At 35.4% G+C, this 26,907-nt stretch overlaps 1 protein-coding gene across 2 annotated transcripts in view; it reads left to right on the forward strand.

The window, feature by feature from the left end:
* GALNT3 (polypeptide N-acetylgalactosaminyltransferase 3) overlaps window positions 1–26,907 on the forward strand; it is a 52,277-nt gene that overhangs the window by 17,842 nt on the left and 7,528 nt on the right. Inside the window, exons 2-10 of one of the 2 annotated variants that reach the window (XM_020891725.2) lie at window positions 301–363; window positions 9,755–10,378; window positions 14,278–14,450; window positions 19,171–19,320; window positions 21,142–21,376; window positions 21,851–21,968; window positions 23,379–23,579; window positions 25,615–25,746; window positions 25,946–26,047. In XM_020891725.2, coding sequence (XP_020747384.2) covers window positions 9,864–10,378; window positions 14,278–14,450; window positions 19,171–19,320; window positions 21,142–21,376; window positions 21,851–21,968; window positions 23,379–23,579; window positions 25,615–25,746; window positions 25,946–26,047 — 1,626 coding nt within the window. In that variant the 5' untranslated portion in view covers window positions 301–363; window positions 9,755–9,863. The remainder of the gene's footprint in view (window positions 1–300; window positions 364–9,754; window positions 10,379–14,277; window positions 14,451–19,170; window positions 19,321–21,141; window positions 21,377–21,850; window positions 21,969–23,378; window positions 23,580–25,614; window positions 25,747–25,945; window positions 26,048–26,907) is intronic. The other variant, XM_020891724.2, reaches the window with a different exon arrangement.

A 26,907-nucleotide genomic window follows, 5' to 3' on the forward strand; every position in this document is an offset into this window, starting at 1 on the left:
GAGTGAGTTGCCATTTCCTTCTCCAGGGGATCTTCCTGCCCCAGGGATCGAACCTGGGTCACCAGCATTGCAGGCAGATTCTTTACTGAATGAGCTATGAGGGAAGCCATCAACTTTGTTGATGGCTAAACGGATCTTTCAAAATGCACTGTTTCTGCCTGGGGGAAAATCAGTTAAGTGGATAATCTGTGGAACTCCTGGAATCACTCCAGTAGGGGGCATAAATTCTTCTACTCTCTATTTTGCCATAAATAATCAACCTAGTGTATCTTTCATATGTTATGTGAAATTCATTCATAGGTGCAGATGTGGCAGGAGGTAGTGTTTGAGCCTCCCTTCCTACTTACATGGTTACCCCCATGGGTAAGTGTAACTCCATAATTACTTTTTTGTTCCAAACTATAAAGATAGGTTGGCTGGTCCACAAATCAAGATCTACAACCTTTCACCTAAGATACGTTAATGGAGATGTTTATCTGACCAGATATGGTTTAGAAGTTGGATGTCTGACCATGCTCTTTTCCATATTAAAGCCTGTGCTTCTCAGTCACTGGAAGTCAAACCTATCACTAGGCTTTTGTCTCAACCTGAAGATACCTTAGTTCAGAAGTCATCCTGCTCTATGACAAAAGTCATCCTACTTTGTGACAGTTTCATGCACTTTGTTGTCTACTGGTGGCATTTTCCAGTCACTCAGAACAATTTTACGTGGTCTTTAGCTGGGATCTTGGAGTTTGTCTGCTGTGTGTGGCTGTCTCAATGTAGTTTGCTTTGTATTACTGTCTGTCACTTGTCATACATCCGGAAGTTACTTCCTGCTCAGAATTGTTGACAAGGATGTGAATGTGGACTTAAACATAATCAGAACTAAGAAACTGTAAATAGCAAATCACCATGAAATTTGATTCCACCAATAAAGACAAACAGAAATGACTTCCTACCTCTCCTCTATTCACTAACATTTTCAACAGCAGATGACAGGCACCTAAAATTTCTGCCCAAGACTTAAGTGAAAGTCGCTCAGTCCTGTCCTACTCTTTGCAACCCCATGGACTATATAGTCCATGGAATTCTCCAGGCCAGGATACTGGAGTGGGTAGCTGTTCCCTTCTCCAGGGGATCTCACCAACCCAGGGACTGAACCCAGGTCTCCCGCATTGCAGGCTGATTCTTTACCAACTGATCCACAAGGGATGCCCAAGAATTGGAGTGGGTATCCTATCCCTTCTCCAGCAGATCTTCCCAACCCAGGAATAGAACCAGGGTCTCCTACATTTGCCAACTAAGCTATCAGGGCTTAAGGGTATATTATCAGGGCAAGTTTTGTGTTTAAATTCAATGAGGAAACCCAGATATAATGCGTGGAAAAGCTCCAGTGAGTATTAATTCACAATAGTCTACTTTTGCTAATCTACAATCTAGGCTATGATTTGAAGGTGAAGTTTTGAAATTTCTTGCTTTGTGTAGTTATTCTTAACTCTTTATAGCATGTTTTAACTCAAGTTGTAAGCAAGTTTCATATACCAATTAGGCTTTGTGCCAACTAAGTTCAACTGGAACCAGACCTTGAATCCCTAAAATTGTAAAGGTTTATTGTGACAAATACAGAAACAAGATATAGAAAGAAACACTGTCTACTTATTTTATTAAATGTTACTCTTATGTGCAGTCATGAAGTTCTGCATTCCACTGCTTTAGAAGATTGTTTTAGTTGAAATTTTAAAATTAAACTAACAACTAATATTCTTTCAATTTGTGCTTTTTCACCTGGATGGACAATGACTATAATGACTGTAATTATGGATCTTATTTTGATATTTTCCCATCTGAATCTGCATTTAAACAATATCCCCAGATGATTTATTGTCACGTTATAGTTTAAGAAGCCATGGTCTAAATACTTGGAAGCATGGCTTTGTAGTTAGATTATTTTAACTTATGAGATGATGGAAGCATATTTTTACTCTTGAGAACAATTCATTGATTTTAACCCAGTCTCACAGACTGTTAGAATTGTAAATATTATTTTAACCTTTCAAAGTATCATTTATAGGTATCTTTATTTATTATTAATAGCTTTTTGTAATGGCTACATATATACTAAGATATAGATTAATTTTTTGAGACCAGAAGTTCTCTGAATTTTAATTTTTTTCTACCTTTAGACATTTATAAGGATTTAGAATTTAGAAAATCTGAATTTTAATTACTTTTTTCTAGTTTTGAAAAACTATTTTATGGTATTCCTTTCTCTTCTGTGAATGTGATCTTTTATAATTAGCAAATGACCATTTGGATAGGTATGTTTAAAGATTTCAGAAAGAGAACAAGAACAAAGCCTTTGTCTGCTAATCATTTCTAATGTGCAGATATCCTGAGCTTGCTGTTGTGCTGAGTTTCTGTTTTTTTTTTTTTAATTCTCAAACTTAATAATCCAATTGGAAGTTGGTTCTAGGAGAGATTTGTTTTGGTTCATTGGCTGTTTTTACACTGGTCTTCAGGGTTGGCAAGTAGTATGGTCTAACAACATAGTATTATTCCCTGGAATAGGAATTAAGACCACCCCCCCCCCAGTTTCATCTTACTCATTAATTAATTAGGATTATGTCTTTTATTGTTCACAGTCTCAGTTTTTCTGTCTTTATTATGGGAATAAAATACTATTTTAGAAATGATTTTACAGCATCATAATTTGGAATATAACCTCAATGCCCCATTTATATCAGCAATTAATCCCTTAGCCTTTTCAGGAAACTTTGGGTTATTCTTGCTTTGGATTTATTCCTATCTCTCTGTGTCAAAATAACTTGCTTAATTTATATCAAGAGTCTATTTTGAAAACCTGTCTTTGGAGTATTAGAAATTAATAATATGGTTGTCTTTGGTTAGGTGCAGTCCCTTCCTTATCAGGTGCTAGTTTTGCCCAAAGTCTTGTTACCTAAATGAGTGATTCTTAACCTTTGCTGCCTTTTAGAATTATCTGGAGAGTTTAAAATAACAAAACAGGGCCTAGGCTCCACCACTAGAACAGTAAAAAATTACATACTTTAAATATGTACAACATATTGTACATCATGTACATTTCAATAGAGCTATAAAAAAGTTCTTAAAAGTATCTTTTTAATAATACTCAGTGATCCAAACAGCTGGAGTTCCTCTCAATAAAAGCCACACTGTTGAAAATAAATGAATAAATAAATAATAAAAATAAGTAAAATAAAATCAGACTCTGTAGAGATGGGGCCTAAGGCACTGCAGTTTTAAAGAGCTTTCTGCTCACGTGTGTCCAGAGTTGAAGATCAGTGATATAGATGCTTCATGTTGAGTGTAATTTATCATTAATGGAAGCATGATACTGTACATTAGCAGTAAAGAAGAGCACAGTATACACAGTCCTGAGGGAACTATGTTGGAATCTTCAGCTGATCAGCAATCGATAAAAAAAAAAAATCTATCCCCTTAGAAATAATCTGAAAAAGAAAACCATCATCTTTCTACTTTAGTAGACTCCACCACTAAGCAGTCTCAGTTTCTTAACCCTCTGTTGTTAGAATCTACAGTCTCATCCTCCTCAATCTTTATTAACAAAAATATGCTTTGAAAATAGTTTTTTCTTTAAAACTTCATTTGTCCAGAAAACTTCACTTGAGTTGATAAGAGACTATTTGTAGTTTCCCCTGATAGGGTTTCCCCTTATTTCCTTACATTTATAACATCAATTCTTGACCCCAGTGGCCTTATTTCAGACAATTCAATGAAAATCTCAGGCTTTTACATCAGTTGGGGAAATGCTGCTTAAATGACCTTGGCCAAGCCATTTAATCTATTTGACTCCCAATGTTTGTCAGTGAAATGAAAGTAGGTACACTTGTGTAGTAAGTGTCAAAGTATGTGGGACTTAGCATTTAACAAAAGCTAACTATTTCTATTATTTATGATAACAAATGAAATCTTGGTCTACTTTCATCCCTTTTCTAGTCAACGAACACTTATTGGGTACCCATTATGTCACCAATATTGGGTAAGTGTCAAAAAAACAACCATGAGTAAAGGAGTAAATTCATGTCCTTTATGTGCTTTTCTCGACTCTCCTATTAGAGATATCCTATACTAAATCGTAACTGCGTGACTCCCTTAGGTAGATGAACATATGGACTGGAGAGAAGATTACTGCACTGTTAAAGTTTATAGTTTATCCTTGAAAAAGAACTCACTTCCAATGGCCTCCTTAATTCTATCCTTTTTTCTAATTCCTCACCCTATCCACAGATATAAACTTCTGGCGTAAAATGTTTTAGAAAAACCATCACTATTATAGAAAGATCTAGTTATGTCATCTCCCTCTACTCTCTACTTTCCCAGGACTCTTTCTTGTTCTGCATTGTGTTAAAACATTCTAAGGAATGAGACCAGCTCATTACTTCTCAAATTCCTAATCGAGCCTACTCTGGCTGTGGAAGAAATCTAGGATCACTATGTAGCACTAGAGAAAGGCATTTTTGGTGATTATTTCAGACAGAAAGGAGGATGAACATAGGTTAATTTACATCTGTTGTCAAACATGAACACAATGCCAGAAAACATGTTTATGAGTAGGATGGGGAATTAGAAGGACAGAACTCATGAGGCCATTAGAAGAGAGAAGGGTGATCAGGTTGTATTTTGTAGGTTGGAGACCATTATCCTGTGAAAACTCAGTATTTTTTCTAACGTTATCTCCCTGGAACTTCTTAGATCATTGTTGCCCTGTTAGTTTGAATGTGTCCTAGATCCTAAGCCCAAAGATGTTAGGGGCATGACTATCACTCGCCTGTTGGATTCTCTGCAAAAAGTTCATTTCTGGTTTTGCGCTGAAGTCTGTTAGACCAGGTCTCGTGACGTTTACTTTTAAAGATCAACCACTGTCAAACGATTAACATCTCTGAAGGGTAGTATGCAGATTGTATCCACTTGATGTGGACACATTATCTGTCAGTCTGTTCTCCCTTGTTTCTCCTTTTTTCATATTCCTTTGCTCTTTCCTTCCAGTTTCTCCTTTTCCTCCCCCAACCCTTCAGTTCTGTTCAGTCGCTCAGTTGTGTCCAACTCTTTGCAACTCCATGAACTGCAGACCGCCAGGCCTCCCTGTCCATCACCAACTCCCAGAGTATACTCAAACTCATGTCCAACCATCTCATCCTCTGTCATCCCCTTCTCCTCCTGCCCTCAATCTTTCCCAGCGTCAGGGTCTTTTCCAGTGAGTCAGCTCTTCGCATCAGGTGGCCCAAGTATTGGAGTTTCAGCTTCAACATCAGTTCTTCCAATGACCACCCAGGAATGATCTCCTTTAGGATGGACTAGTTGGATCTCCTTGCAGTCCAAGGGACTCTCAAGAGTCTTCTCCAACACCACAGTTCAAAAGCATCAATTCTTCAACACTCAGCTTTCTTTATAGTCCAACCTAACATCCATACATGACCACTGGAAAAACCATAGCCTTGACTAGATGGACCTTTGTTGACAAAGTAATGTCTCTGCTTTTTAACATGCTATCTAGATCGGTCATAACTTTCCTTCCAAGGAGTAAGTGTCTTTTAATTTCATGGCTGCAGTCACCATCTGCAGTGATTTTGGAGCCCAGAAAAATAGTCAGCCACTGTTTCCATTGTTTTCCCCAACCCTTAAATGTAGCTTTTTCTCCCTTCTTTACTTCATTGTAGGTGAACTCTTTTGTACCCCAAGACTGTCAAACTTTCATCTCTAGCACAGAGCTTTCCCTAATTTTCAGTCCTGTGTATCTTTTTCCCTGGAGAAGGAAATTGCAACCCACTCCAGTATTCTTGACTGGAGAATCCCATGGTCAGGGGAGCCTGGCAGGCTACAGTCCACGGGGTCCCAAAGTAGGACATGACTTAGCAACTAAACCACCACCACCATATATCTTTTTACTCATGAGAACTCACCTTGGAAATCCTACCAGCATATCAAATTTGTCATGGCCAAAATGGAACATCTCATCTCCAATCTATCTTTCTTCCTATATTTCCTGCTTTTGTTATAGGCATCACTTTACCCATCCACCTCTTCTTTTTCCCTTTCATTCACAAAGTTCTATTTGATCTCAAGTCGTTGAGTCTCTTAAGTTAACCCTCTTCATTCTTCCTGTTCCCCTCAACGATTTGGTACACATTACATTTGCTGGTGCTGAGGAACTTGTGATTCTTCAAAAATATAAATATGATTATGGTCCTTCCTTAAAGTCATTCAGTACTTTCCATTCCATTCATTCAGGACAAAATTTGTAGAGTCCAAATGTACTGTGTGAGCTGCTCTTTAACTGACCTTCTGGCCTTACTTTCTGCCCTTTCCTCCTTGTGGCTTCACTTCTGCTGTACTCAAGGACTGACCACATCTTTTCTTTCTCTTAGGCCTTTGCATCTGCCATTCCCTCTCTCTCCTCTCTCTTTTGTCCACCAGCCTAAACATTGCTTATGACTGGGTGATATCTCTGGGAAATTCTCCCTAACATTTCTCCTTATCTTCCATGTGCTTTCATAGTCTCCATCATATCACACTGCTTCATTGCCTGTTGAAGTGCCATCATTCTTATTGGCCTCTGCTCCTTGAAGCTTACCTTTAAAGTATCTTTCCTTTCATAGCCATAGCCTAGCACAACATTTGATAGAGTAAAAATGACATAACTACAATTGGCTGGTTCTGAAACTCCTTATATCTTAAAGTGATGTTAAAAGCTTAAGAGATCATTTTAATTTTTACATGATACTGTTGAAGCAACCAAGCTGAGAAATACTGAAATCTCAGTTTTATGGGCAATAAACATCATAACTGAGGTATCTTTTGGAACCAAAGTGTCCATTCTATACTGAAAACATATAGAGCAGTCCAGTTGGAAACAGTATGTCAAACTAAGTTTGCAGGTTCTGCCTATTCTGTTTATCCAGCTTAAAATTTCTTGTTGAAGACCAGAAAATCCACCTTAGAACTTGGTTTTCTTATTTCTTATTTTAAATCTAGTGATAACTTTGGAAAAGAATTTAATTAAAGTGCTAGCTTTTACTTCTATAAATGACATTTTCCTTAAAATATGTTTGGGGTTAGGGAGCACAGGCATTTTCCTTGCCCCATTTGCCCCTGCTAATTACTTGACTGACTATAATGGTGCCTGGTGTATAATCATGTACTGAACCCTTCACATTAACATTTTTTTAAGCATTGTGAAGAAAGTCCATCTTCACTGTGATTCAGGCTGTAGTCAATATCTTCTTTTACATTTTGTTTCTTCTGCTTCTGGTGGCCTGTATTAGGATTTGATAAACATATTGCTTTGTTCTTCGGATCATCTACAAGCAGGATTTTATCACACCAAAGACTGGTTTTATAACTCAGTGATCTCTATCGCCTCTTTAGAGACACTTCAAATGAAGCTTACTGTCTTTTTTTTTTTTTTTTTTGGCTATTAGATTTTGTGTTTGTGTGATCTGTGAAAAATAGCCATTTTATAACATTATCTTAATTTTCCAGTCTTTACTGATTATGTTAAATTCACAAGTACTCTCAGGTGCACAAATTTGGGAGGATGCCGGTTTACTTGGTGATGAAGCTGCTTTATCATTTTTTTTTCATTTATTTTTATTAGTTGGAGGCTAATTACTTTACAGCATTGCAGTGGTTTTTGTCATACATTGAAATGAATTAGCCATGGATTTACATGTATTCCCCATCCCGGTCCCCCCTCCCATCTCCCTCTCCACCCAATCCCTCTGGGTCTTCCCAGTGCACCAGGCCCGAACACTTGTCTCATGCACCCAACCTGGACTGGTGTTCTGTTTCACCCTAGATAATATACATGTTTCGATGCTGTTCTTTCGAAACATCCCACCCTCGCCTTCTCCCACAGAGTCTAAAAGTCTGTTCTATACATCTGTGTCTCTTTTTTTGTTTTGCATATAGGGTTATTGTTACCATCTTTCTAAATCCCATATATATGTGTTAGTATACTGTAATGGTCTTTATCTTTCTGGCTTACTTCACTCTGTATAATGGGCTCCAGTTTCATCCATCTCATTAGAACTGATTCAAATGAATTCTTTTTAATGGCTGAGTAATATTCCATGGTGTATATGTACCACAGCTTCCTCATCCATTCGTCTGCTGATGGGCATCTAGGTTGCTTCCATGTCCTGGCTATTATAAACAGTGCTGTGATGAACATTGGGGTGCACGTGTCTCTTTCAGATCTGGTTTCCTCGGTGTGTATGCCCAGAAGTGGGATTGCTGGGTCATATGGCAGTTCTATTTCCAGCTTTTTAAGAAATCTCCACACTGTTTTCCATAGTGGCTGTACTAATTTGCATTCCCACCAACAGTGTAAGAGGGTTCCCTTTTCTCCACACCCTCTCCAGCATTTATTGCTTGTATACTTTTGGATAGCAGCCATCCTGACTGGCATGTAATGGTACCTCATTGTGGTTTTGATTTCCATTTCTCTGATAATGAGTGATGTTGAGCATCTTTTCATGTGTTTTTTAGCCATCTGTACGTCTTCCTTGGAGAAATGTCTGTTTAGTTCTTTGGCCCATTTTTTGATTGGGTCATTTATTTTTCTGGAGTTGAGCTGGAGGAGTTGCTTGTATATTTTTGAGATTACTCCTTTGTCTGTTGCTTTCTTTGCTATTATTTTCTCCCAATCTGAGGGCTGTCTTTTCACCTTGCTTATAGTTTCCTTTGTTGCGCAAAAGCTTTTAAGTTTCATTAGGTCCCATTTGTTTATTTTTGCTTTTGTTTCTAATATTCTGGGATGTGGGTCATAGAGGATCCTGCTGTGATTTATGTCGGAGAGTGTTTTGCCTATGTTCTCCTCTAGGAGTTTGATAGTTTCTGGGCTTACGTTAAGATCTTTAATCCATTTTGAGTTTATTTTTGTGTATGGTGTTAGAAAGTGTTCTAGTTTCATTCTTTTACAGGTGGTTGACCAATTTTCCCAGCACCACTTGTTAAAGAGGTTGTCTTTTTTCCATTGTATATCCTTGCCTCCTTTGTCGAAGATAAGGTGACCATAGGTTCGTGGATTAATCTCTGGGCTTTCTATTCTGTTCCATTGATCTATATTTCTGTCTTTGTGCCAGTACCATACTGTCTTGATGACTGTGGCTTTGTAGTATAGTCTGAAGTCAGGCAGGTTGATTCCTCCAGTTCCATTCTTCTTTCTCAAGATTACTTTGGCTATTTGAGGTTTTTTGTATTTCCATACAAATTGTGAAATTATTTGTCATTTTAATTGATTTAGTTGAAGTTCACAGATTGTTGGTGAACTTCTTAAAAACCACTATTTTAGGTGTGTATCTGACAGTACCTGCCAATGTACTTTTGTTTTCTTTTGGATTACCCCTTTCTTTACAATCAGTTTAATGAAGTCCTTTGGCCTCTCGGTTATTGAACTAAAATTCTTTTTAAATTCAAAATATATTTATAAAACCTATGCATATTATATGGTAGATAGTAGCCAGAGTTAACAAATAATGTATTTTTTACTGGAGAGAAATCTCTAATATTTTATAACCCCAATAAATTATAGTTAACGATAGCAATTTTCTCCCAAAAGTGTAATTTTTTGAGGTCAAAATATCTTTGACTGTTATTAACCATAAGAGTATGTTGTTTACAGCTTATATTCAGTTGTTGTCTGAGTAAATGAAGTGAACCATGCCTATAAGAATGAATAGCTACTAATACCATCTACCATTTCTGTTTACAGGTATTACAATTTAAGGAAACCTTCTTGCCAGCAAATCTATGATAAAAAATATACATAACAGAGGAAACTGTAACTATTATTTGTCAAGTGACACACTTTTAATGTCAGAATGGCTCACCTAAAACGATTAGTAAAATTACATCTTAAAAGACATTACCATAAAAAATTCTGGAAGCTTGGTGCAGTAGTTTTTTTCTTTATAATATTTTTGATTTTAATGCAAAGAGAAGTAAGTGTTCAGTTTTCCAAAGAGGAATCAAGGATGGAAAGAAACATGAAAAACAAAAACAAGATGTTTGATTTAATGATAGAAGCTGTAAACAATATTAAAGATGCAATGCCAAAAATGCAAATAGGAGCACCTGTCAGGCAAAACATTGATGCTGGTGAGAGACCCTGTTTGCAAGGATATTATACAGCAGCAGAATTGAAACCTGTTCTTGACCGCCCACCTCAGGATTCTAATGCACCTGGTGCTTCTGGTAAAGCGTTCAAAACAACCAATTTAAGTGCTGAAGAGCAGAAGGAAAAAGAACGTGGTGAAGCAAAACACTGTTTTAACGCTTTCGCAAGTGACAGGATTTCTTTACACCGAGATCTTGGACCAGACACTCGACCTCCTGAGTATGTTGAAGCATATTAATTGTTTAGTGTTTATCTCATGGGTTTGCCTGGAAGGGGCGTTAGTTAAGGTGATACTTGTTCTTTAGCCTCTTTGAAGCAAAGAATCAGCAAATGCCAATTGTTTAATCTGTTTCAGTGATTTTTTTGCTTATTATTATTGAGGGTGTATTTCTGTATCTATGATTGGTGAGGCATTGCATACATGAAAAATTACCATCTTAGAAATTAGGAAACAGAAGTCTAGATCTGACCTCTATAGAAACACAAGGAAATCCTTTATTCTTAAAAGCTTTAGTTTTCTCATCTATTAAGCAGGAAATATGGGGTGGATTTTATGGGAAATGTGGGAGGTGGAAGAGTTATTTCTGTTCTTCTCTGTGTTGCTATAGAATAGAAATATTAAAAATGTGCCAAGATTTTGGAGCTATTAGATAATGATACTTTATGAGCGAAGTCACAGACTCTGTGGCTACTTTTAGTGCTATAATTATATTTCAGAATGCCCTGTGTTTTGTAACCTTTCTTTTAAGAGTCGATATTGTCATAATTACTAATTCAACTGCAATTCTTTCTCTGGGGTATTGTTGAACAAGTTCTTGTATTTATTGAGTTTTCTCCCTTTAGCTTCTGAAAGGCCAGAATTGCTTTTTATTGTTACTTTGTTTACATGTTTATCTCAAATATACAGTATTTTGCTTAACATTCCCCCAGCCCAGATTCTTCTGTGCTGACTCTTTGTTCTTCGTTAACTGTTTTGTTATCTTTGAGGTAGTATTCAAATACTCTATTTGAACTGAAATAGTGAAAACAAATTTTAGCACTTTCAGGCAATCTGTAGATTTGTTAAAAGTGCAAGAGAGACAAACTGTAAACAGTACTTGCATATTTTGCTTTCTAGTTATAAGAGAATTAAACTTATAAGTGTGGCTGAAGAAATGTACTTTGGTAGACTTAGGTCTATTGCTTTCTTCATATTTCTCTGGATCTGTTATGAATACCTGGTCCAACTATGAGTCCCTCAATACTGAAGCTGTGTAAATTAGATTTCTGTTGCTCTATGCTAATGTATATGATTCAAGGTTAAATTGCTCATCATTTTAAATGAATGTGTGAAAAAACAAATGAGTGGAAAATATTCTAGCTGTTCTAACATGGGACCATATAGTTCCTTTTTTATGCTGATAGGTTAAAGTGCACTATGGCACTTTACTGATTTTGAAAGAAGTGTTGATTGAAAAGTAATTCCCATCACAAATCAAGAAGCATGCTTCTTGTTCTTTGACATGACAAAGTGAGCTTGAGATAAGCCTTTTCCCCAATATAGCTTTGAGAATCTATAGTAATATTTGATAATGTTAATCAGTAAGTAAGTGCAAAATAGCTACACACACAAAGAAACTTTTTTTGGACAGGAATGCCTACTTAGAACTGTGAAGAGTTGAAGATTTAATATTTCCATACTTTTAACTTATATCAGCAAGAAAAACATTTTCTGAAGAATTGCTAATCTTTTACATGTTCATTAGAAATATGGATCTAGTTTTCTCCCAAAGCCAGATGGTCTTGTGACTTATAACTTAAGCACATTTCTATATGCCAACTTTTTCAAATGGTTTGACTGGGAATCTGTAATTACTTTGGCAAGTTATTTTAATTTCACTACTTTAAATGACATGTGAAACAACTTTTAAAGCATAAATTGAGCATGCTAATTGTTTCAAAATAAATGAGGTTTATGAAATCACATTGTGAAATTTTATTATCACTTGCATTAATGACACTTTTACTTGATATTAGTACTTATCAGTTAGGCAAATAAACCCTAGTTTAAACTGAAAGTCTTATGAGAATAAAAAGATAACATTTCACTAGTGTGAATTTTTGTGAAGTTTTCCTACTTTAAATCTTCAAAAACTTTTTATATTTTTTAACTAATACTATATCAGTTCAGTTCAGTAGCTCAGTCATGTCCGACTCTTTGCGACCCCATGAACCGCAGCACGCCAGGCCTCCCTGTTCATCACCAATCCCAGTTAGTCACATGGCAAATAAATATACAGAAATTTTTTTCTAATATCAAAGCTTCCTACCCCAAATGCTTATAAGAAAACAAATAAGGTTTTCTCTTTTCTTAAAAAAATATAGTATGAAGTTTTTCATAATTTTTACTTATTCTTTGTTGCTTTAGAAAACTTTATGTATTAAAAATACAAACTTACATTTCTTATTTGTTTCTGTGTACTTTTAACTCGAGGATAGATAAATTGGTTGTTTGTGTTTGGACTTTATTTTAATGCGTAGATGAGTAGTTTATCCAAAATTCACTTTAGATTAGATTTCTGTTGCTCTAGAACAAGTCGTTTGTTTTCATCTACCAGTGCGAATGAATACGATTATTTTCCTCTGTCTATACACATATGTCACACTTTAAAATCACGACAGTCTCAGAGAGCAAAATCACTTTCATGCAGAACCTTCCTCCTCTTTTCCTCTCAGTGGTATTGACACCCTCTCGATATTTTACCCCTAATCTAATTCCTTCATCACTACAAATATTTCAACCTAAAGATCTCTCAGAAAAAGATCTGAAACACAGTCATACTGATGTATGGCTATAAAAGTAGTAATTAGTGAGAGTCTGTAGTATATCTCTTTGAGGGTGGCTGCTTTCTCAGGCCTCTAGTAGCATTGGGCGGGCTCTGGTTTCCCCATCGGCCCTGGCAGAGCAACGGAAGTGTGCTGGGCTCTTATCTCCACGAGTGATCATGATTTACTTCCCTGTCTTTGGATTTGACCAGCACTGTTTGATCGTTCACACACTATAGAGGTTTTTGACTGTGTGGGAAGATTTCATAATCTGTTTTCTAAAAGTGTACAATCATTTATGGTTATCAAAGATCCACTTATTTTATCTTTACCATAAACCACACATATTTTATGTCCCAGGTTCACTCTGTCTGATTTTACTGTGTTTTGAGGGCTCTCCTATATGTATTTCATTTGATCCCCACCTCATCTCATCTGGGGAGGGACTGTGATCATCTCTAGTCTCAAAGGCTGGAGATTTTTGTACAGACGCACCCACATCCCAGTGGGTTCATATCAAGATTATTTTCCTTGAGGGTGACATTGCTATAAAAATGAATTCAAGATCTATTTATAACTAATGTTTTTTAGCAAATGAGTAGTATCACTAATCAGTCATAAACCACCTAGGGTCTTTCTCCTTACTGGAGCAAAATCTTTAACACAGCAAGTCATGTGACACATGGTAGGTACTTAACACGTTTTTGCTTCTGATGATCGTTATAAGAAAATAGGCTTTGTAGAAAGCGAATTTTTTTTCCCTTTGGCTCAGGTACAGGTTAAGGAAATTGATTAAACTTAGAAAATATTACATACTTAGCAAATATATAATTTAAGATAATCTCTACAAAGATGAATATTAATTTAACACAGCTGCAGTGTTAAAAATTGCAGATATTAAGAGAACGGCATCATTTCTACAAAGAAAGAAAAAAGAACTTGGTTTTTAAATTTGAGCAGTTGCACTTATTTGCCATTTTACAGTTTGTCTCACTTGTAGGTTATTTTTCTTATTTAAAATATTATTTATATTTAAAGTTATATTGTTGAGAAAGCTTACAATAGCATGTTTTAATCCATGACATGTGATCAATATCAGTGGACATGATCTCTAGGTGAGTGGTCTATTTGTAAAACTTTCATTTCGATCTGTTCGCCTTTGTATAGCATTAAGATCATCTTACATAGAAATAAACTATGCACCAGCATTTCTCCTGTGTTAAAGGTTAAAATAATGATAATTTTAACAATGGTGTAACTGTGAAATAATGTAATAAAATTCATTATCATTCTTCTACTTTGATTGTTTCTAGATGTATTGAACAAAAATTTAAGCGCTGTCCCCCCCTGCCTACCACCAGTGTCATTATAGTTTTTCATAATGAAGCGTGGTCCACGCTGCTTAGAACTGTGCACAGTGTGCTATATTCTTCACCTGCCATACTGCTGAAGGAGATCATTTTGGTGGATGATGCTAGTGTAGATGGTAAGAAAGTACATGCAAAGTAGATTATTTCCTGAGTAAATCCATGTGGTGTTGTCCAGAGTCTATTTGGTTGTATTTACTCTCCATATGCCACCTCAGAGCCTGAATATAGTGTCTTGGATGTTGTGTATGATGGGTAGAAGGAGAATCCAAGGATGTCCATGTTCAGATATTTTGGAGTTTATAAATGTGAAACGCCATTATTTATAATTTTGTAGTCCTCAGTATGAGATTTTTTTCTTTTAAAGACATGATTAGGAGCACATACTTGTGCCTTGAGTTAGGCTGCCTTGTTTTGAATCCCATTTCTGGTCCTAACAAGCTATGCAACTTGGGCAAGTTACATAACCCCCTTATACTCAGTTTTTCTGTCTGTAAAATGGGGGAAATGTCATATTTCATCAAATTTATTGTAAGATACATTGTTAGTTTACATATCATTAGAAAAAAGACCCTTACAGTCAGTTAAACTAACATGCTGTTGATTATAAAAAGTATATAATTGTATGGTTTAGAATTGAAGAAATATATAAGTAGTATACAACTCCTAGGGTTTTTTAAAGATTAGATGAATTAATATAAATAATATAAAAGAGTAGTTAAAAATTACTGATGAGTTACCATATCCTGTTTTATTTTTGGCTCTTTTAAATATTCTAATACCACTTGCAAAATAACTAAAATCGTTAATGAATTTTCACTTCAGTTTACAAGTCAATAGTCAGTTGCTAAGTTACACATTTCCAGTTGGAGTCACAGGATAATTGGACAAATACTCTAATTTGCTGAATTTTCAAACATTACAAATATATTTTAGGTATCAAACAGGTATAGATTATTTCAATGAATGCAAAATTTATTCCTGAATGAGCCTGAGTTTGGAACTAGATTTCTTAAACTCAAATTCCAGCTTTCTGGAAACACTAGTGAGCAGTTTCCTTATCTGTAAAATGATGATGACATTCTTCCTTCAAATTCAAGCACCATCTATCATTAGGTAAGTCATTACTTTATGTGGCTTACCCTGGTGGCGCAGATGGAAAAGAATCTGCCTGCAATTCAGGAGACCTGGGTTTGACCCCTGGGTTGGGAAGATCCCCTAGAGAAAGGAATGGTTACCCACCCACTCCAGTATTCTTGCCTGGAGAATTCAATGGACAGAGGAGCCTGGTGGGTCCATGGTGTTGAAGAGTTGGACAGGACTGAGCCACTACCACTTTCACTTTTTTTCCCATTACTATAGACCATGAGGGGGAAAAAAGTTGCCTATTATGTCATATGTCATCAATTAATTATAAGCTATATCCAGATTTTAGACATGATAGTGAATAAAGCACAAAATTATTAACTTGGTTTATTTAAATATTTCTACACACAATTCTAGACATCCCTATGGTTTCAAAATACAATAGCCCAAGTGAATAGAGGTTGTATTATTGAGCTAAATGAACATCCAGATGGAAGAGGATTGCTCATCATCAGAGATCTTTGACTTAGCTATAAAACCTATCCACCAAATAGAGAAGTTTATTGTTCAAGTTCCCTGAAGTTCCCTGGATTCAAGTTATATTACATACAGATTTCTGATTTGAATCTCTAATCCTTTGAGCTAGGTTGCATCACCATCCAATTGTAATCAGTTGATTTATTTATTGCTTGATTTGTTCTGTATTTTTCTAATTCTTTGTATTTATTTGGACCAAAGTCCATGGATTTTTAACTGATATCTGATTAAGTTCTGCAGACTTCTTGTGTGTTTTATGTAAAAAACAGAAAAATCCAGAACTTTATTTTAGAAATCTTTTGCTTTGGTTTCTTGAACTCTTTTTTCAGATAATTTTTGTTTTGTTGATTTTTGAAGAAGTGGGACAACAGGGACACAGTAAGGGTACATCTAGTAAGCCTTCAGTTGAAAGTAACGTATATTATTTAATAGCACAAGATTAATAGAATGAAAGAAAATCAGAATGAATGATATTATCCATTTATAATCTTTGTTTCAACCATTTTAATCTTTTCTTTCCTAATCACTGTCTAAATAAATATATAATGTTTATATAATTATACCCATGAAAGAAATCCAGTTTTGAAATCTGACATTTTCACATCACGTTGTTATTAGCCTTTTTCCGTTACCTTCAAAACTTGCTTTTAATGACAGTAATGAACCAGATACATTTTGCTTAACCATACAATTTGTTTACCCCTTAGTCTTACTATAACATGATATCCTCGTGCTTATGTTATTTTCCTTTTTTTGAATTATATCTTTTTTTTTCTTTTTTTTTTCCATTTATTTTTATTAGTTGGATGCTAATTACTTTACATCATTACAGAAATTATATCTTTAGATTAGTCTGGAATGGCAGGGCTGTTTGGTTAAAGTGTCTGAATATTTTTTTTTTAATTCTTTATAGCAATCAACAATAGATTTGGAAAAGTTTTCTTGACAAAGGGCTATCTTTGCATAGTAGTGTAATTGTCTTATTGAATTCAGTCAGAGAGCTATCCAAGGAGAACCCACTGTGGAAAATGTATCCCCAGTTACTGTAAAGGAGCTTGTGAAGTAGAAACCATAGTCCCTGACTTCAGTTTGCTTGATGGAAAAGCATGAATATGTAGGTTATCAATTAATAGATAACTAAAATCCAGTGATACCAAACAAAATATAATGAACATTTCCAGAGCATAGACCATATGCTAGTTTTGTTGTTGTTTAGTTGCTAAGTTGTGTCCAACACTTTGTGATCCATGGGCTATAGCCCACCAGGCTTCTCTCTGTTCATAGGATTTCCCAGGCAAGAATACTGAAGTGGATTGCCATTTCCTTCTCTAGGCAATCTTCCTGACCCAGGGATAAAACCCAGGTCTCCTTCATTGTAGGTGGATTCTTTACTATCTGAGCCACCAGGAAAGCCCAATGTGCTAGTTAGCCCCTGTCTTAAATATTTTATTTGTATAACTAATCTTTCATTGTATCCTCCCAACAATCCCCTATGAGGGTAAATCCTATTATTCTCATTTTATAGTTAAAGAAAGCGAGGTACAGAAAGGTAAAATAACTTGCCCAAGGTCACATAGCTAAAAGTAATGGTGCTATAAATCAGACCCAGGAAATTTGACTTCATGGTTTTGTGTTTTTAAATTCATAAAATTAGGAGTGTGGATGGGGTTAAATTTTAAAAGCAGGTAAGAATTTACAGGAAATTCAGAAGTTGTGGGTGAATAAAATTTCTTAACTTGTGAACAGTGAGAGGGTTTATTGAAGTAATCTGTTGTGACTCCATTTAAAAAAATCGATTCCCGTAAAGATATTTGAAATGTTTCTATTTTATGTTTCTGCTTTGTGAATCTATCATCAAAGCAGAAATACCTATGGTTATATTTTTTTTAAGACAACTTACAGTCCTACTTGTCTTTCAGAGAATTAATTTTGAGGTGCTTTCTGCTGCTGTTGCTGCTAAGTCACTTCAGTCGTGGCCGACTCTATGTGACCCCATAGACGGCAGCAAACCAGGCTCCGCCAGGCGTTAAAAAAGTTAATCTGTTACTCTGAGACAGTAATATTTAGATAACACTTACTTTTCCCAAAATGTTATTCCTGGACTCTTACCTCCTTCATGAATGTTTAAGCTTTAAATAAGCAACTATCCTTTCTGCACTACAAGAGCATTTAAAAATATACATAATTACAGATAAAGTCAAAGTCACCTCCAGTTGCTTCTGAAATCTGACAGAAGCAAACATTTACCCAGGATGCTTGCTGGCATTCTCAATATTCCCAGGTCTTTTTGAGTCTGTGTGATGGCCCAAGAAGGCCACGTGAAGAACTACATGATATATTCAACGAATAATCAAGAATTTAATGTGAAAAAACAGGTGTAAGATGTTGTTTAAAAATATGGACAACACTTGAGTGACTTGACTGATGTTTGTTTCTTTTACCTATTATTTTAACTCTTGCACAGTATGTATGTCATCCAAATAGGAATATTGAGTATGTAAACTTACACACCCATAACTCAGATTTTCCCTGCTTATAACCTTATTACTGATTTGCATGCCCTTTTCTTCCTTCATATTTTTATTGGAAAAAGTCTGTGTCAGGAGACTCTAGAGCTTTCAAAATTTTCTTGCTCACTCTTTGTAGAATTATTCCCAAACTACTGTAGCCATGCACTTTTCTACTTGTATTTTTCTCAAGATTTTGGTCTTAAAGTTATTTTGACCACTGGGTAAATATCAAAGAATTTTTTTGAGACTTTGAAAATTTCTATAAATTTCCAGATTTAAATACCAATTTTAAAAATTTAAAAATTTTTAAAAAGAGAATCAAATATATTTTTGGCCAAATTCAGTTTCTTTCTTTCCTTTGTCTCTTTTCTCTGGCCTCTAAATGAGTGTTCTTAACTCCTGGGGTCTATTCCATTTGAAGTCTCTCACTCCCCCCAAACACATTTTATTTATTGATATGACACAGACAGGATGACTATATGTTATAATGGCATGCATTATAATCATCCAAAAGTTAAGATTTGTATATGTAATTTTTTCAGTAGAGTTAAGGATATAATATTTTTAATCTTAAGGGGTGGACATGTACAACTGTTAAGAGTACATATATGGAGGAATCATTGCCTTGTGCTTTCTTTGTTAGCTTTCATGTTACATATGAAATAAACTTCAAAATGAGTTAATCTTGATTTTTTTTCTCTTACAGAGTACTTGCATGATAAACTAGAGGAATATATAAAACAATTTTCTATTGTAAAAATAGTCAGACAAAAAGAGAGAAAAGGTCTGATCACTGCAAGGTTGCTAGGAGCAACAGTAGCAACAGCTGAAACGCTCACATTTTTAGATGCTCACTGTAAGTATGTATAGAGAAACACAGTTGTAACATTTTCCCTCTCCCTCCCTCTAATTCAAAAGGTAAGGAAACCTTTTCTTTAAATGTCTAATAGCATTTTCTTTAACTTTGCTTCCAACTGATGATTATAGCAATGATAGTGCAAGCAGATTATAGCTCTGGGTAGGAAATTCCTTTCACTTATTCAATGATTTTACCTCCTTTGTATTTGAGGTTCTTTATGTCCTCCAGTGACCAGCTTCCCCAGTGAGTTACCCATGCCTGGGACAGTTTTTCAGATGCTTGTTTTGTATTTTTTTAAAAAAAGTGTTTTTCCTTATTATTCTTGATTATTGCACTTTAAAGTGAGTGAAAGTTTTGTTTGTGTGTGTGGTCAACCCTATCATTAAACTTTGTCCCAGTCCTCACACTTTTACTTTTTATATTTCAGTTCTTTTCTTTCCCCTTCAAAGATTCATAGTCCTTCTTGTGCCAAATGAGAGGTGTCCCTTCATAGCTTCTGGCGTCTTTCCCATGAATGTTGTTAGTTTTTGTTTGTTTTCATTGCTGCTGGTTTTTTTCTTTGTATTCTAATTTTTTCTCCAGTGTCCAGACAAAGATGCCACCAAAAAAGAAAACTACAGGCCAATATCACTGATGAACATAGATGCAAAAATCCTTAACAAAATTCTAGCAAACAGAATCCAACAACATATTAAAAAAATCATACACCATGACCAAGTGGGCTTTATTCCAGTGTCAATGATTGTAAATACAGTACTTGAAGACTATTTTTAAAGTCAATGTTTAATGTTCACCATAGGTATTACCCAAACGTCAGGTAGTCCCTCAAGCTCCAAGCTTCCTGAGTTTTACTCTTTGTATGAGTGTTTAGGTTTGAATTGGCCAGCCCTCACATGCTGCTTGACCAAGCAAATGGTTTTGAGCATATGCTAATTGTTATAGTAGGGCTTTTGGATTTGCTTGAGTCTCTTTAGAGCTTTTACTTCCGGTATTCTCTCAATACCAGGCATTTAAGGAAAGTCTAAAGGTGTTTTCAAGAGAGGTGTTTTCAAAAGGAAATGGCCCCTTCTCCAGTATTCCTTCTCCTGTTCCAAAATTACAGAAATATCAGACTGGGCATTCTTCCCCTCCAGGCAGATCTGTCTGAGGGTCCTCCTGGGCCATGACTGCCGATGGCTGGATGATGCAAAGTCCCGAGTAGGACTGCGCGTGCCACATCTCCTGAAGTCTGTGTGTGATGTGAGACGGCCTGGCCTGGAATCCGACCTTTTGTGCCACTCCTTCATCCCCTTTCGTTACTGCTGAGTTGGTTTCAAGGGTTCTTTTCCAATTGCTAAAATCAGAATATTCTGATTCCTTTACTTATTTTCTCCTACGACCTTGTCAGAGAAATGAAGATTTCAGTTTCTATGCCTTACTCAGGGAGACGAGTTTAAGTAAATCAGAATATTTTTGGAGCTAGGTGGTAGCAAAAAGTCACCCTTGATTCATAGTCCATTTTAAAGAGAAATACACAGTGTGAAACTTAAATATATCAGTATCATTTTACTTCCATTTTAAGGTTAAAAAAATGTCACTCCCTCCCCGCCAAAGTCACTCCTTAGCTATGCTTAATCTTGCCTTATTTTTTTTCATCCTACCTTTATCTCATGACAAGAAACCTTTAAGAAATCTCCCTTATGTAAATGTTCAAAATAATAATAATGACTTAGATATTCTCATTTCTCTGCAAACTCTCTTCCAAAATACAAAAGAAAAAAGAAAAAAAAAAAACCTGGAGTGTTTTTCTTGAATTAATTAAAGTTGTATTCTTTCCAGGTGAGTGTTTCTACGGTTGGTTAGAGCCTTTGTTGGCCAGAATAGCTGAGAACTACACTGCTGTCGTGAGCCCAGATATTGCATCCATAGATCTGAACACGTTTGAATTCAACAAACCTTCTCCTTATGGAAGTAACCATAACCGTGGGAATTTTGACTGGAGCCTTTCATTTGGCTGGGAAACACTTCCTGATCATGAGAAGCAAAGAAGGAAGGATGAGACTTACCCAATCAAGTAAGAGGATTGCTCTCAAGGTCTTATGTATAGTCAGTTGTTTGAATGTCTGTGCATTCTTTGTTTTTTACAGTAATTTCCACCAAGGTGATTCATGCTAACAAGAATAAAGAATATTCTGTATGGAAGGAATAAAAAGTACTTTATTTATGGACTTGCTTATACACGATGTTACCTAGTAGGAAGTAGAATTGAGTGAGCTCTTACTATGTCTTCCTTATAATCATTACTTAAGAATCTTTAAGCTTAGTTCAAAGACAAAATAATTTTGCTCTGCTAGGGAAGGATACTTACCATAGTTCCTCTCCATCCCCCAGAACTTGACTTTGAAGATAGCATTTTTAGTTTCTATTAATCTGTATAAAGCCTTGAGATTGTAATCTCTATTTGTAAATTTGATTTAGTTGCTCTTAAAATAGTTCTTTTCTTCTTATTTGGTTGTATAACAAAGTTTGACAATGGATTATTTTTCAGAACACCCACTTTTGCAGGAGGCCTTTTTTCCATATCAAAAGACTATTTTGAATATATTGGAACTTATGATGAAGAAATGGAAATTTGGGGAGGTGAAAATATAGAAATGTCTTTCAGAGTAAGTTTATAAATATAGCTCACATACTAAACAATGAAACATATATTTCTAGTTGGCTGATACAGATTATCATAGATGTATGTAGTCTTTACTTTTTGTGCTTTCTTAATGTTAGAAATTTTAGAATCAATATATTTTCTTTTAAAATGTAGCTTAATATATTTATTCATTGCTGCCAGTGTAACAAGAGGAATCAGTTAAATGCTTGTGTCCAGGCACTAACCCCAATTAATGCACTTGTAGCTACTGAATTCTAGCCAAGATAAATATAATTAAATCTAGTGCTTCAGGAAATTGGTTGACTATCAAGGGAGTCAGAATGGAAAAACATTTACATATAATTTTAAAGAACATTGAATTTAACTCTTTGGATTAAATGAGCTTTTTTTCTATACCTATTAAAAGTTAATATGAGAAATAAAGCTTTTAGATCTCTACATGTATGTATTTGATATCATGAGTTCAGTTTCTTCAATAGCTTTGTTATTCATTTCTCATCACTTAGGCTGGAATGTAGTAGAAAAAGAACTGAACTAACAGTTGGAAGTTTTAAGTTTTGGCTCTGGTTTGATTATATAATGGCAATGATTATCTTAGCCAAGTTTTAGTGGCTTAAGGGCAGGGGTCTTGTTTTATTCATTTGAGTATTCCCAGCCCCCAGCACACATTGGATCTCAAGCACAGTTGAACTGAACACATCACTAAGCTTTCTCACTTGCTTAAAAGAGAGAATGTGATCACTGCCCTAATATTAGCACATACATGACGTTTAGATTTTTCATTTATGGCAGAACAGATTGTCAAGACATCTAAGTGAGTAGGTACTGATTTAGCGATTTGCCATTTTATTTAGAGTTAAAGCAAATAAGTTTTTTTGACCCTCTTAAATGGCATGATATTTTTTAATATATATAATGACAAAGTTTAATAGGTTGTGCTTGGGAATAATGACTGTCTGGAATTGTTTTCTTGATCACAAAATTGAATGTACACGAGGTAGAGTTTGGCCCCACTTACTTCCAAATCTGCTGTGGAAGTCAAATGCAGAAGAGCCTTTGGTCTTCTGTGGATACTAGAGAATTTGCGTATTTTTTGACCAAAAAAAAAAAAAAAAGAAATTTCAGAATTTATTTTTATGAGCAATCTGAAATCACTATTTTGTTAAGGTAATTTCTGAAAATATGTTTACTTTTTTTGTCGCTAGTGTCTGTACCACCTAATGATAGTTCTTTAAGAACTTAGGTTGAATTGGCAGGGAACAGAGAAAGCTGTAAAGAGAGAGAACAGAGAAAGCTGTTTGTAAAGCTGTAATAAATCTCTTGTTTTTATTAGTATCTTAAAGGTGAACTTAAAAGCAACACTGATTTTCCTAAAATACTGTAAATTTAAACAAATATCATTAATTATCAGGTATGGCAATGTGGTGGGCAGTTGGAGATTATGCCTTGCTCTGTTGTTGGACATGTTTTTCGCAGCAAAAGCCCTCATACCTTCCCAAAAGGCACTCAGGTGATTGCTCGCAACCAAGTTCGCCTTGCAGAAGTCTGGATGGATGAATACAAGGAAATATTTTATAGGAGAAACACAGATGCAGCAAAAATTGTTAAACAAGTAAGTTAGAACTAAACAATTGCAGTAAAAATCCACAGCAAGTTCACATGTTCTTGGACTTGTTTGAATCAACTCAAGTATAAAATGTTTTTTAAAAAATTATTTTTGAAGCTGATCTTTTTAACTCAAAAATATATAATTTACTGATGCCAGTTTTCTCTCTCTACTCTCTCTCTTTTTTTTTTTAAAGTCAAGTAAACTGCATTTAAAACCTGAGGCAATATATAGCAGAAATCAATGCAATATTGTAAAGCAATTTCTTCCAATTAAAAATAATTTTTTTAATTGAGGCATTCTGCTTGATTTTACTTTTTTTTAACATGAAGGGTATTTAGTTTTTGTGACTGCTTTGGTTCAATATTTTACTTAATGAAAATAAGATTAAGTGGAACTGCTTTCAACTGGTTTTAGGTGATGTGATTAACTCCTGAATCAAGGTGCTAAGTGGCATTTTGAATTAGAGAGAGACAGTGTCAGATGTGTCAGAATGAACCAAGATATCAAACTTTTTTGTTTCCAGTTCTGGCTCCGCTACTTTCTGGAAGGGTGACTTGGGCAAAGCCCCTTGAGACTGTAAAGTGGTCGTGGTACTTTATAGGGTGATTAGCAGGTTGGCCAGACATGGAATGTGTGCTCCACCACATTTCTTCTCTCCCCTTCCCTGTCTTGATGTAAAATACGTACCTGTCTCCCAAAACAGCTATGAAATAAGGAAATAAGTGCTAACAAGTGCATGGCAGTATGGTTGTTATTGACCGGTCCTAGATAAAAGCTCTGTAGAATCATCATGCCTAATGCATTTAGAATTGAGTCCCAACAGTTCCAATATTGGATGTGGTAACTAAACTAGACAGTTGAAGGACATGCTTTGGTAAATGGTATCCAGTTCTTTGTAAGAAGCCGTGCCGGTGTACAAGGAAGTATATATTGGGATTAAAGTGCATCAACACCTAGATCTGGTTACCTCATTTGTCTTTTTCTCTGGTCTCTGGTAACTCCTTATAACATGTCAGTACCAAGCAGAATCAGAGCCCTACTGGACTGGATTGCGAGCCCTTCACCCGGGGCCACCAACACAAGTGGGGCAGTTTGTATACTGTACAGGGTGCTTGGCTAAGCAGGCGAGTGGATACTACATACAGCTTATGATTTCTTGTCACCCGAAAAGTGGCAAGTGACCCAGAAAACCAGTTTTTACCTAGGGCAAATAGACCTACATGATAAAATATATAAGCTGCCCAGAAGTCTTTTAGAGTTTCCTGCCTTTTGCTAAGACCCCTGGGTTCAAAACATTGAAGTTGGCACAGAAAATATTTTTGTTAGTTGAACTGATAAGCTTGAGTATTTACTTTTACACATATCTAGGTACTCATAATTTTTCTTTAAAATTTTGCCTATATCAAATACCTTTTCAATTTAGAAGTGCTTTAAAAAATATTTTCTTATTCCTTTTTAAATAAGATAGAGGGATATAAAATACAGTTGATTAAAAACTTGACTTTTTCTACTAAAACATTGTTATTGTTAGGATATCATTAGGAGATATTGTTAGGAGTAAACAACACCCTTAAAACTAGAAAAAAATATTCCCAAAGTATGAAAATTATTATTATCTTTGTGGTCTTGACTGGAGAAGAGATTACATTGTACACTGGTGCTGTTTCTCACACCTCACTTTATAGATCACTTCAGTGTATAAAACTAGGATACATTTTGAATGTCCCCACTACCATTTTTTGCTTTCAGCATTTCATTTAGGATCTCTGTACCATGAAAGAGGTTTGTGGCACAAAGGAAGAATAAAATAGCACAAGGTCAGCATTGCAGTGGTCCTTGATTCCCTTTGAAGCCAGAAGTGAGCAGACAGGCATACTTGTTGCCTGAATGAGTGGTGACTATAGTTAAATTGCATATTACATTTTGGCCCAGAATTTTTTTTAAAAGACCTAAATGTAAATACAAATAATAGCATTTGAAGTATTTTATCAGTGCTGTTTTAATTAAGCATTCCCCTTCACTTCTCATCTTCCTCCAGAAATCATTTGGTGATCTTTCAAAAAGGTTTGAAATAAAGCACCGCCTTCAGTGTAAAAATTTTACATGGTATCTGAACAATATTTATCCAGAAGTGTATGTGCCAGACCTTAATCCTGTTATATCTGGATATGTGAGTATTTCCCTGTTCCTTTTTACTTGGTATACTCTTTGCCACCAATATTTAAGAGGTTCAAGAAAAATTGCTATAATACTTTCTGGTTTATTGCTTTTGAGATTTTTACGTTAACACCACTTTCAGAAATTAGTTGAGAAAATATATAAACCACATAGATTTTTAAAAAATTTATAACTTGAAAATTTCCCTTTAGATTAAAAGTGTTGGTCAACCTCTATGTCTGGATGTTGGAGAGAATAACCAAGGAGGCAAACCTTTGATTCTGTATACGTGTCATGGACTTGGGGGAAATCAGGTGAGCACCACACGAAAAATCCTGGCTTTTCTTTAGTACCTGCAACCGCAAGTAAGTTCTTGCATGTCTTTCAGAACCCATAAATCAATTTCATGTTCAGGTAAACTGGTATGTGAAATACTTTTAGAGTAAGTTTGGCAATTAATATTGAAGTTGCAGAGTACTTTATTTTGATTTTCACTCTACCTCTGAAAACAGTTTGATGTTGCTTACCCATTCAGTAGAAAGGCAAATGAGAATATAATAGAATAATGATATCTGAAATAAAAAAAAAAAAAAACAGGATCTTCTGTGTGAACCTTTAAGGTTGCATGACTATTAGCATGGTGATTTTGCTAAATTACACATACAGGCTATGCTTAACTGGATTAGACAGCGAATAACATCATGTTCATACTGTACTTTTGTGGGCCACATATTATCTCAACAGATTTTTTTTTTTTAATGTATGTTCTTGATTCTCCTTGATTGGTGACATCTCTGCTTATTACTACCCTTTTACTGTTTTACTAGTTAAGACTAAAATGTCATATGTCACTATGGATAGAGAACATATTAAAATATTATTTCTAGGTTTTAGCTTCCTTTTCTTGTCTTTTACAAGTTAATTCCTGGGAGATTAGACTCTTTATCTCTGTTGTTAATTCAACAAATTCACTAAGTGACCCCTGCATACCAGGTACTCTGCTGGGTTCAAGCAATTTAGATTCCAGCTCCTTCAGGAAATCGCTGTTTCAAAACTGGCATGTACAGTCAGGATGGTCAGGTCTGGGATAAAGCTTTCAGAGTGCTCTGGGGGTATGGAGGAGGGCATCTGAATTAGGGTGTCCATACATTTGCCTGGGAAAGGTGACATTTGG

Source organism: Odocoileus virginianus, chromosome 13, assembly GCF_023699985.2.
Source record: "Odocoileus virginianus isolate 20LAN1187 ecotype Illinois chromosome 13, Ovbor_1.2, whole genome shotgun sequence".
Lineage (NCBI taxonomy): Eukaryota > Metazoa > Chordata > Mammalia > Artiodactyla > Cervidae > Odocoileus > Odocoileus virginianus.